Genomic DNA, 12,185 nt, shown 5'->3' with positions numbered 1-12,185 from the left:
CTAAATTTCATGTATACTATACTATTGATTATGAGTTACACTTGGACTAAGTCAACTATCACTTGTAGTTTGACAACGGATGAGAATTTATAATTGTTAAACCATGATTATCTATTGCATTGATGACTTAGTCCAATGGGTTAACAAAAATATCTCCAAAATATTTTTGCTAACCCATTGGCCGAGCGATACGGAGGAGAATTCCAATCGAGTTTATCCCAAGCTAATTTGGTATCTAATAAGTTGTATTTATTCTAAAAGGAAATAAAAATAATCGCGGTTAAATCCGATGTATGCATGCACTGTGGTGATGTCATGAAACGAGGTTTGGATCGGATCCAAAATGAGGATCTCTGCCCAATCTTTTATATCAGATCCGAAATGGGCATCTAATTTATACGTGGCATTGCTATAGATGCGATAAACATGAATGATCCGATGACATCCCCTATACGCTCCTTTTTATGCTTGGGAGCATCAATCGATGCTAAACCGATAAGAACGCGCCATGTGGATGTTGTGATTATCATCACTAGTTTTAGTGAGTAATTATATATTAAAATTAATTTATATTTGTTACATAAATATATTGTATTTTTAGTTTATATTAGTCAATGCTTAAAAATTGATAACATTTGTTTACTATATATATATATATATATATATATGATTTGTGATAATTTAAAATTTATTTATTAAAATGCGATACATATATGTAAAAAAATGCCCCATTCATTTATTAAAAGACGGAGAATTGCTCCCAAATTAATTTGGACAAATCCAATTGAAACTTTAGAAAGCCAAGACGGCCACCAGAACGGCGGAGAGTGCGCCGAAGGCGGTGCCGGCTGCCAAAGAAGCTCCCGCGCTGCTAGTCGTCGCCGTCGGGCTCAGATCATCCTCAGGGGAAGCGGCGACGGACGGCTCTGGGGGGCTTCCGGGGATGGGGCCATCAGTCGGGATGTCATCTTCGTCATCCAAGGTATTGGGGCCCGGCGCCGCGGCGGGTGAGGATGATGGCGAGGTGGTGGTCGTTGGTGCCGCAGCAGCGGGACCCGGAGCATTCGCGGGCGCCGCGGTTGCGGGAGCGGGAGCGTTGGCGGGGCCGGAGACCGCGGAGGTAGCCGGGGAGCTGGCGGGGGTGGGAGCCGTGGTGGGGGATTTCGCTGGAGAATGGATCGGCGCCGTTTGCTCAGTCTTGGCGTTGGGTCCGGGTGCCGGGGCGTCGGCAGCGGCTGCGAAGCCGGCCGCGGCCACGAAGAGGACGACGAGAGCGGTGGCGCGATACATTTTCCAGCGAAATCGAAGCTGTAGGATCGGAGATAGGTGAATGGGGCAGTGTGGTGGAAGAAACGGGGAAGGAGGCCTTGCTTTATAGGGAAGGAAGAGGGATGGGTCCGCAACCCGGGGGGAGGAAGAGGGCCGAGGTCGCCGGCGGAGCCGCAACGTGTCGGGCGAGGCCAGTGGCGTCGCGGTTCAAACGGAGCAGAGTGTCGACCTGGGGCCAGCGGAGGCAACGGCGCCCGCATTACCCGCCGGGGTGGGATCCAGCGGGGCTAGATGGGGCCCAACAGGGCCCATCTCGCTTCTCGATTCGGGACGTGGGTAGGTGTGGAGGGACGAACCGCAATGCGTCGGCACATACCTACAAGAATATGGATGGGGCCTGTATTGGGTCCTCCGTATGGATCACATTCTACTCCTAAGTAAGTGTGGCATGGCTTTACATGGCAAGCTTTTAATTTATTTATTTTTAAATTTTTTATTTCACAAAAAAAATATAAATTGTTATTTATTGGGAATTTCTTGCACTTTGATAGGAAAATCCATAGTTCATCTCCTGAGAATTTTGTCTCAAAATCAGTACCTCTGAAAAATAATATTTTATTTAATCATTGTTCCAAGTTAATTCTAAACACACATTTGATATTTATTTAATTATGTTTTAACATGATTAAATATTTTAGCTTTTAATTAATCACTATATCTGTCTCAATTACTCAGTGAATGTTTAATTTCATCACCTTTACGGTTGTTTTATTTTATTTTATTTTTCCCCTTATAAGAGCCCTACCTATGAAGCCCTCACCACTTGAGATTTGGGGGTGAAAACAACACTAATTCTTTTCTAATTCAATTTATATGAATTTTAATTTGCTATTTGCTGTTCTTTATTCTGAGAAATAAGAAAAATCCCCATAATATATTATTATGAAAATCCGTTTCTAATCACATTAAGTTTTGTTCAATGCATCCACCATGGTCTGAATACATGGAATTTTTTTTATTGCCACTAATCTGTCATGAAAGACATTATTTGTAGTGTATCAAATCTCAACTGAAAAATTAAATTAGAATAACAACAAAAGGAACTAATTATTATCAAAAACAATGAAAAAGGATGTTAATTTTTGACACACAATACTCCTTTTTTTCCCTAAATTTCTTATATACTCTTATTGTTATGAAGCAAATCAACTTTAAAGCGACAGTAGAATTGAAAAATATCATTTACATTTTAGTAAAATATTTGAATCTTAAAGGTTGATAAGATTTGAGACATAAATCTCCCAAAGAAATGAAATGAATGCTAGCCGTCTTGTCCACGTACGGTGTGATGCTTCCACGTGGCACTTTTTTTTGACGTCGATTTACAGCGACAGCAGACCGAGGGTTAAAAATCCAAACCTAGATTACCCATCGGATCTACCCTCAGTTTACCCTTCTGACTTCTGTAGTTCGTTGGCGCGAAGTGTTTGTGGGACCCAGTTGTAATGTGTGGTGGGTAACGTCGCAGTTAGTCGAGAAGGGTATTATTAATCGTGATCTAACCGCGGTGAAAGGTGATACGGAGCGGCGAGTTCGGACACAACACGCCGACCGTAGCATAAGAACGGTTCGCCACCGACGCCCCCTTCCGAAGGCGACAACATTCCCTGTCTCGGATCGCAATGCAGGGGGATCGGAGACGCCTGAGCTAGCGCTCTCCCCCCCCCCCCCCCCTCTTGCGATCTTCGGACTCCTAGCGCCGGTTCAGCAGTCGAAATCGCCATCTGAGCCCCTCCAGATCCAGCGTGTGGGTCAAAAACAATCCTCTTGGCCTTTCTTTGGCAACTTCCCACGGGGCGCGTGGCCTTTTGTGGAAGGTGACCGTGTTTTCGGTTTTGATTGATACTCGCTACCTGAGCTGACGGTGAATTTTGGTGGCTTAAAGCGGCGAAAGATCGGAATTTTGGATTCTTTTTTCTGGGTGGTTTCGGGATTGGAAAGACAGTTGGGTCCAAAATTTTGAGTTTTAGATGGCAAGCATGGTTTTCTTCGACGGTATATGAAGTGCGTCGGGGGTCCTGAATTGCTGCGTCGAGCTGCATTGAGTGGAAAGGCAGACTCGTCTTGGTTTTCTCTTGATTTTGGTTGTGAAGAAAGGAAAAAAAAGTGTATTCTGTTTGTCGATAATTAGAATGGGAGAGGAGTTGTTCTAGAGTTATTGTTTATGGGGGGCGGTGCATTTTGGATTCAGAGGATGTGCCGGCTCGAGAGGACGATGGGATCTGAGTTCGGTGGAGAGAGGCATCGCAAGCACAAGATCGGTGGTGAGGCGAAGGCGGAGAAGCTAAAGAATAGATCAAAGTTGAAGCTATGGATGATTCGGACGACGAGCACAGTGCTTCTCTGGACGTGCGTCCTCCAGCTCACGGCGCTGGGGGAGACATGGGGGCCGCGTGTCTTGAAAGGTTGGCCGTCTTGCTTGATCCCTTCAGATTCATCGTTCCTGGCCAATGAAACCGCTCCCGTAGTCAAGAAGATCGTTCTTCCCCCAAAAAGTGAGTTCTTTGTGTTCATCATCCAATATACAAAGAAAATTTCTACATTTGTTACTGTTTAATATTATGTTTTTGCTTGCTATATAAATGAAATCCCATAAGTGCTTACAAAATCTTTTAATTTCTCTTGATCGATTTGTGTTTACATATTACCGAGAAATTTATGTTTACATATTGTCTTATATTTTCTTTTTTCTTTTGAACAATTTATGCTTCCATTGCTTGGTGTCATGGACTAGTTAGTGAAATCTATTTTCTTTGAATTTGTTCTTCGTTGTTAATCTAATTTGTTGTTCAGCTAATTGATGTTATTTTCTTTGAACAATTAGTCTGTTCTTGCTAATTGTCTTTAATTGTACCTAATGCTTAATGACTAATCGTCGGTACAGTATATGTCGATGTACTAACACGTGGTATGGTGAGATGTATTAAAAGATTGGTAGGTACTGTCCATACCAATCCCTTATTGGACTGGTACATACCACCCGGACCGAGTGGTACACCTTGGTACGGTGAATCTTGGTTCTTTCAATTGACTGCTATATGTATTCAAGTCATTTTTGGTGGTACTCTTCCTTTGGAACCATATTCTTGATGACAATTTTTGTCATTTCTACCAGTTGCAGAATTTTCCATGTCAATGTTGTGTCAGTTGTTCTCATTTTATGTTGCTAAAATAAACTGACTGTTCTTGCTATTGCATCTAGGTTAATTTAATATGTGCACTATAGATCCAATACAGCTATGTAGCTTCCTTACCTTTTTTCAGTGGCTAATACATGATGAAGCTTGTTTATGGATCTATGTTTCTCATATGGAGTTTTTGATGAATTTATCTCTAGGAATCTATAGAAATAATGGGTATATCATGGTTTCATGCAATGGTGGACTTAACCAAATGCGAGCAGCGGTAAGGATTCAATCTTACTGTTAGGGGTTGAGTTCAAATTTGTTGGGCTCTTTTATCACTTGTAGTCTGCTATTGCTTTATCTTTGCAACATTACTCATGGCACAATTTTTTTTTCTTCAGATTTGTGACATGGTTGCTATTGCAAGATATTTGAATGTGACACTCATAGTACCGGAGTTGGATAAAACATCATTTTGGGCTGATCCTAGGTGTGTCTGCACTTCTAATTCATGTCTCACACGGCTGGTCTTTCGTAACTTGATGAGCTACAGACTTGATTTTTTTTATAAATTTCCATAGTACTTTCTAGAACTAAAGCCGTGTTCCTTAATATAACAGTGAGTTCCAAGACATATTTGATGTCGATCATTTTATCACTTCATTGAGAGCTGAGGTGCGAATACTGAAAGTGTTACCACCTAGACTGAAAAGGAGGGTTGAGCTGGGCATGGTCTACTCTATGCCACCTGTTAGCTGGTCAGATCTGTCTTATTACCAGAATCAGGTTGGTAAGCCTTTGGAAGCATTATACTAGCAGAGGTATACAATGGCAATAATATTACACTTGTGCTGATAAATATGTTTGTCTGGTAACCAGATTCTTCCCTTAATAAAGAAGCACAAGATTGTGCATTTCAACAGGACAGATGCACGGCTTGCCAATAATGGTCTGCCTTTGGAGATCCAGAAGCTGCGCTGCCGAGTAAATTATTCTGCTTTGAGATTCACTTCTCAGATCGAAGAGTTGGGTAGGCTGGCAGTCAGAATACTGCGACAGACTGGCCCTTTTCTGGTTCTCCATCTAAGATACGAAATGGATATGTTGGCTTTCTCCGGATGTACTCATGGCTGCACCAATGAAGAAGCAGAAGAGCTGACAAGAATGAGGTATAAAGTCATAGTGGTGGGTTTTGTTTAGTTCTATTTGTGACTTCTGAGTAGCTAATCCGTTTGGACACAGGTATGCATATCCATGGTGGAAAGAGAAGGTTATCAATTCTGACCTGAAAAGGAAAGATGGCCTCTGCCCCCTAACACCAGAAGAGACTGCTTTGATATTAAGGGCACTGGATATTGATGGCAGTATTCAGGTGTATATTGCTGCAGGAGAAATATATGGTGGAAAAAGGAGAATGGCAGTCCTTTCTGATGCTTATCCAAATGTGGTGAGTGGCTACAGCAGTTTATTAGTAGTTGTTTTATCTTTCCTTACTTATTTTGCCTAATTTATGTTCTAAACATTGAACAGGTAAGGAAGGAAAAATTACTGGGACCCTCCCATCTTAGATATTTCCAGAATCACTCATCTCAAATGGCAGCACTAGATTACATTGTTTCTCTGGAGAGTGATATCTTTGTGCCTACATATGATGGTAACATGGCTAGGGTTGTTGAGGGCCATCGCAGGTACCACTCTTTGCATCTCTTCACTGACATCAATTAGTCAATCATGATTTTTATGTTGCTGTTTCACTTTTAGGTTGACTAATTAGTTGACCAATTTTAATTCGTCCAGTTTATTTAGTTGATATGCACATGATAAACCGTTTTCTTAGGACCATGGAACTTCTATTGTATTGATGCACCACAAATTCCTCATCATGCTGGCAACAAAAGTCATTTGCAAATGTCAACATGCTAAGGCACTTGTTGCCAAAAAAAGGAAAATAATTGAGATTATTATGCTGGGTTTTATGGAAGTTAATGTCAAAAATGAAAAGCTAGATCAGAAGAAATAAAAATCAGTGCTACCATTAATTGTTACCGTATGATTTGATTCTTTGTGGAGAATGTTGTGGTAAAGATCTTGTATATCTGATCTCAACTAGTTGGATATGCTGAGATCCAAAGCATGTTATTTTGCTTTTCTTTCTTCAAAATGGTGAAATAGTGGATTTGATCCAACCTTTGCCATTTACGAAAGGTCTTAGCACAAGGCTAGGAAAAGTTCTTTCCCTTTCTTTCTCCTTTTGCTATTGTTCTCTCTTGGTTAAACTGAAGCTTTGACTCAGAGGATACATCTGTTCCCTGTATAACTTGCAGATACATGGGTTTCAAGAAGACCATCACATTAGATCGAAAGCTCCTGGTTGATCTGATTGATCAGTATAGTAATGGAACATTAGGATGGGATGACTTCTCTTCCTTGGTTAAGGCAGCTCATGCTGATCATATGGGAAGGCCCACCAGGAGACTGGTCATACCCGACAGACCAAAAGAAGAGGATTATTTCTACACCAATCCCCAAGAGTGCCTCCAACAGCCTGATGAGCCATGGGCTTTGTGAGTTTGTTATCATTGTATGAATCTCTCTGCGTCGCCATTATTTGGGAAACACCACTACTCTTGTCTTTCATCAAGGTGGTCCTTGTTGGACCACAATTAGAAAGATGAAGGTTTTGCTTCAAAAAAGTTTTGGTGCATTACAAAGATAGCACGCTGGAGTTTATACATGCAGCTGGTCAACATACATAAGATATCTTCAATTCTTCAAAATAATACTGATTCTTGTACAGAAAGATGAGTTGGGAGAGGGAAGGACAAGAACATGTTTCCTAGTAATTTTCAGCTGCATGGACAGCACAGGAGAGAGAGAGAGAATAGATAAAAATGGTCATCTATCTAGGTTCAGAATATTCTGCAATTTTGTTCCATTTCTCTCTCTAGTGGTATGTATCACTAAATACAAGAACTTTATTGAAGCAGATGGTGTTATATGGTTATGGTGATATTTAAGTTTGTGATTGTAATAATGGTTTTCTTGTTCACTCTTGCATACAAGGTGCCATGATGTATTCATTTAGATTCATGAATGTTCATGTGAGCACTGCAGCTTTGCATTAGGTAATTTTCTTCCCTGGATTTGCAAATGCATGTAGATAGATAAATGGTGAAGAGACAAAAGGGTGGTCTAATTCATGTTTTGAACATAAATCTTTGGATTGCACATCAATTAGAAACATCTTTGAAAGATTTTGAAAGAAGTCTAATGCATTCCAAGTGATGGTAATGCCTGAGTTAGCACACTGTTAAGAGCCTGTTTGGCACCAAGCAGTTCAGATTTGACAAAGCTCATGAACAAAATGCTATGCTATATGAACTTCCAAAAAGTTCACAAAGCAACAAATATGCAGGAAAAAAATATGAGTAATCGATTGAATCATTTCAATATAAGTTCAAAAAGTCTTGGATTACCAATGGATCGATTATTTTCTAAACATTATATAAAAATATAGAAAATATCAAATATAAAAAAATTAAATTCCATAGAAACTATGATTTTAAGAGAAAAAGACATTAAGGCCTTTCTTTTGTGTCAACATTCTAAAATAACAATACCTTCACCAAGAATTGTCGATTTAGAATGAAAAGAAAAACAAAAAGCTGCTTTTGGATCATATTATTCTTTTAGCTTGCTACTAATAGGTCGGTTTGGTTTGATATGATTCTTTCCACAAAGCAGTTGTTCGTCAATTCTTAGTTTTTTTTCTTTAACAGGTTGGATTTTGATATACTCACCATAATAAAATTATAAAAATAGATGAGTGTTGATAGAGAATATTCTGGCAACCAATCTCATCTCATCAGTTGACCGTCAGGCTAGCCTAGTCGACCTTCGCGAACAGTAGTCTATGGGTGATCGCTCGAGTCAACCCCCTCAATCGGCCTGAGTAGATAAAACATCAAGGGGAACGCGTTATGATCGCTACAAGCCTATCGTCCTCGTGGATGAAACGCTAGAAGAGAGGCATTACAACCATTACAAGTCTGTCGCCCCCGAATGCTAGAGGGAAGGCCTTATGGTCATTATAAGTGATTCCCTTGACCAGACAAGTAAAAAATCTGACCCCTAGTACAAGTTCATGGGACGATCTCTCGAAAACTAATCCTTTTTACACCATAAATTGTCTAAAGCTAACTTGAGTGTCAACGGCGTCAGGTCGAGAAACAACTCATGACATTGACCTTTGTGCAGGGACTCAACTGGGATCCACCTCGACCCAGTTTTGTGCCCACCTTGGACGCTTGGGCTCTATCCAAAAGATCACCTTAGTACCACCTCACATGTCTCAGGGCTCGATCAATCACCTCATAGAACTACCATGCAGGTTTTTCGAATGCCCTTGTGACTTTAGGTCCTGATTGAACTAGGTCGACCCACGATCAACAGTACGATCCCACAACAAGTATATATACCACTTTTTTATTTTGGCTGTTGATGCCATAGCAGAGTTGGAAGTATATAAAATGTGAAAAAAAGAAGCATCTAATGAATCATAATGAATGTTACGTTACCAAGATACTATATTTTTATTTATTCTTTTTTACCTCAGGATATTCTGTAAACTGTGAATTAATCAGCAGAATGACTTATAAATTTATGGGACTACATACATTTTCACTTCAATAAAAAGTAAGACACCTTCAAGTATATGTGTAAGCATACATCCTTAAAAAAAAGGTGTAGGCATACCTGAGGTGCATAATTTTGGCCATTATCTTTCATTTATAGCCCATGGTTTGTGTTGGAGATGAAAGAAGTATCATAAAGATCAAATATCCAAGTCCTGCTTGATCTCAAGTATAATTTCTGTGCCAACAATCTTGATGCTTGCATCAGCTGTTTATATAAGCTGTGACATCTAACAAAGCCAGATGGATACTGGAATTACATGTAAAAGATGTTGCCAGGGAAGATGACAGAAAAATTGAATCTACTTTGGAATTTTTATGTACACAGACTGAGTATATATTTGAACTCATCAATAATTTGCTACAAGGGAAGGCAAAATAATCTTTTCAGATACAAACTGTAAGGAAACGCATTGTTGTTTCTCTTGCACAAAACTCAAGCTCTTTGTTGGGCAGCCGTTCACTCTCCCCCTACCTTTCCTCTGTAAGGCTTGAGGATTTGGAATGAGCAGAGCAAGCTTGCATCCACATTCATCAGTGCACCAGCGTTGTTGAACTCCCCACAGTAGTTTGGAGCTGAGAAGATGGTCACCAGCTGCCTGTCTGCAAAGAATTCATAGCCATCCTCCACAACCTGCACCATCAGTCCATATTTTATGCCATGATTCTTACTGGAAGTCCAGTAAACTAGTCATCATTAGGGTTCTAAACACTATCCGAATCGATCTATATACCAAATGATATTTATTGGTCTGATTATGAACCGACAATCGGATCAGTTCATTTCAAATGGTTTGATCCGAGAATCGATCTATATACCGAATGATATTTATTGATCTGATTATGAACCAACAATCGGACCAGTTCATTTCAAATGGTCTGATCCGAGATTCAGGCACTTTTCTAGGGTTAAACCGTGTCGGCCTAATTCTCGTGCCATCCACTTACCCAATCCTCTGACTCCTCCTCCTCCTCCACCTCTACTTTTTCGGTACTATGATACATACAAATGTACTGTATACCTACGAGATGGTATAAACCTGACTATCAATACCGGTATAGATCTGGATCTCAGATTTGGTCATCTTCATTCTTGATCTATGTCTTTCACCTCAATTGTGGCAAGTTCTTTACAAGGGATAATAGTACTAAGAGTAACAGGCACTTACTTGATGAGCTCGGCAGATGAGATCGAGGTCATGCTTCCTCAAGAACTCTGCCACCCTATCCGCACCGAAAGTATAGGAAACGCCTCGGTCGTTCTCCCCCCAGCCCCTGATCTCCCGGTCGGGATCAGACCACAGGAGGTCGCACAACAGTCCCTGATCCGGCACGTCGACCGGCCGCTCGATCTCCCTTATCTGATCCATGCTCTGCAGCTCGGGCGAGAGGCCGCCGTGCATGCAGAAGATCTTGTCGTCGATGATGGCGGCCACCGGCAGGCAGTTGAAGCAGTCGGTGAAGAGCTTCCACAGCCGGACGCTGAACCGGCGCTTGCACTCGTCGTAGAAGCCGTAGATGCGGTTGATGGAGGCACATTCGTGATTGCCTCGGAGGAGGAAGAAGTTGTCGGCGTACTTGATCTTGTATGCCAGCAAGAGGCAGATGGTCTCGATGCTCTGCTTCCCTCGGTCGACGTAGTCGCCGAGGAAGAGGTAGTTGGAGCTCGGCGGGAAGCCGCCATACTCGAATAACCGGAGGAGGTCAGAGAACTGGCCATGCACGTCACCTGATCGACATGATAACACGGAGAAAAGAAATCATCTTTTAAAGCCATAAGATTGCAGAGATTGTTCTACGTGAATCTATATACAACAAGAGAGAAAATTCTTGCTATCCGAACCCAATTGAACCCATTGTGCCAGAATTTGGCGGTATGATCTGAAAGATCAATCAATCGATCCTAATTCAGTACCCATATCTATCCCAAAACTCTCCTTTTTCCTGCAATCTGTTCCCTAGGAAGACAAATTTTGCAGACATTTCTATATTGATCGGGAGACATTAAAGGAACAACGAATGTATTGAGCCTGTAAACGATCATATCATGTCTCATCTATCGGCATGGAATCATAGGGCGGACGGAAAGACATGAGCATGTCTCTCACCGCAGATGTTGATCGGCGCCTCCAGTTCGAGAAGGACGGGCTGGCGGAGGAAGATCTCCTTCGCGGCGACGCAGAGGTTGCGGATCTCCAGCTCACTGAGCTGAATCTTCTTGCCGCCGGCCTTGTGCTTCTTGCCTTCCAGCAGCCCCTCGATCAGATCATCCAGGGCGCTGCCTTCCATGATCGTACTCGTTGGATTCTCCACAATGCCAAACGATATGTAGAAGGATCGAGACGGAGGACTGCTTTTCGATTTGTTGGAAGTCAACAGGGGGAGGTTGAGGGGAGAGAGAGAGAGAGAGAGAGAGAGAGAGAGAGAGAGGGGGGGGGGGGGGGGAGAAGGAGGTTGAGGAGAGAGAAAGGGGGGTGGGGGGTGGGAAGCGGAGGTTGAGGAGATCAAGTGGCCTGTAACGGAGAAGAGGGCGTCTCGTGCGGGCCTGCCACATCGGACGTGGCGGGAGGACCGAACCGGGCCCACGTGCTGCACCACATTGCCGACAGGCCAAATGGATAAGGTCAACCCGACGGTGGTGAGACCCGCGATGGTGGCCTTCACTTTCGAAGGTGACGTATGTTGAGCTCGATTTCCTGGATTCGCATCTTCACCGTTATAGAACTCGAGCGTTATATAAAGAATAAAAATGACGAATTTAATGGCCAAATTTTTTTATAAAAAAATACATTTTAAGTTTTCACTCTTTCCATTTTAGACATTGACAATCAAACTTAATGGTGCTAAAGACGAGCAGAGTGCTTAACAAAAGATGAGACCGTACAATGGGGGATGGGTTACTTGGCGACCAAAAGAGTTGTACAAATCACATAGAGGTTAGGGGAATTATTAACTCAAAGAATTCGATACTCAAGCAAGGGCTTATATATGGACGATGGATTATTTGTAGCCATCCCAAAGTGATCAAAACTTTCTC

General features: G+C 41.9%; 3 protein-coding genes across 3 annotated transcripts; 1 reads left to right on the top strand and 2 right to left on the bottom strand.

Moving 5' to 3' along the window:
* Positions 1–792: 792 nt before the first annotated feature.
* Positions 793–1,290, bottom strand: LOC103981641 (uncharacterized). Its single transcript, XM_009398387.2, has one exon. The coding sequence runs from the start codon at positions 1,288–1,290 to the stop codon at positions 793–795; it is 498 nt and encodes a 165-aa protein (XP_009396662.2).
* Positions 1,291–2,909: 1,619 nt separating this feature from the next.
* Positions 2,910–7,466, top strand: LOC135637096 (rhamnogalacturonan I rhamnosyltransferase 1-like). The gene is made up of 8 exons (XM_065149491.1): positions 2,910–3,824; positions 4,667–4,734; positions 4,856–4,944; positions 5,075–5,240; positions 5,334–5,623; positions 5,697–5,901; positions 5,985–6,142; positions 6,779–7,466. Exons 1-8 carry the CDS (start codon positions 3,494–3,496, stop codon positions 7,020–7,022), a joined length of 1,551 nt encoding a protein of 516 aa, XP_065005563.1. The 5' UTR covers positions 2,910–3,493; the 3' UTR covers positions 7,023–7,466.
* Positions 7,467–9,433: 1,967 nt separating this feature from the next.
* Positions 9,434–11,568, bottom strand: LOC135637097 (serine/threonine-protein phosphatase PP1 isozyme 2-like). The gene is made up of 3 exons (XM_065149492.1): positions 11,257–11,568; positions 10,318–10,877; positions 9,434–9,782 (listed from the first exon to the last, which is right to left on the bottom strand). The coding sequence occupies exons 1-3, from the start codon at positions 11,435–11,437 to the stop codon at positions 9,609–9,611; spliced, it is 915 nt and encodes a 304-aa protein (XP_065005564.1). The 5' UTR covers positions 11,438–11,568; the 3' UTR covers positions 9,434–9,608.
* Positions 11,569–12,185: the final 617 nt, after the last annotated feature.

The sequence above is a fragment of the Musa acuminata genome, chromosome BXJ3-4 (genome assembly GCF_036884655.1).
Source record: "Musa acuminata AAA Group cultivar baxijiao chromosome BXJ3-4, Cavendish_Baxijiao_AAA, whole genome shotgun sequence".
Classification (NCBI taxonomy): domain Eukaryota; kingdom Viridiplantae; phylum Streptophyta; class Magnoliopsida; order Zingiberales; family Musaceae; genus Musa; species Musa acuminata.
Note: the sequence above shows the minus strand (reverse complement) of the source record. Positions and strands in the feature narration are given on the sequence as shown.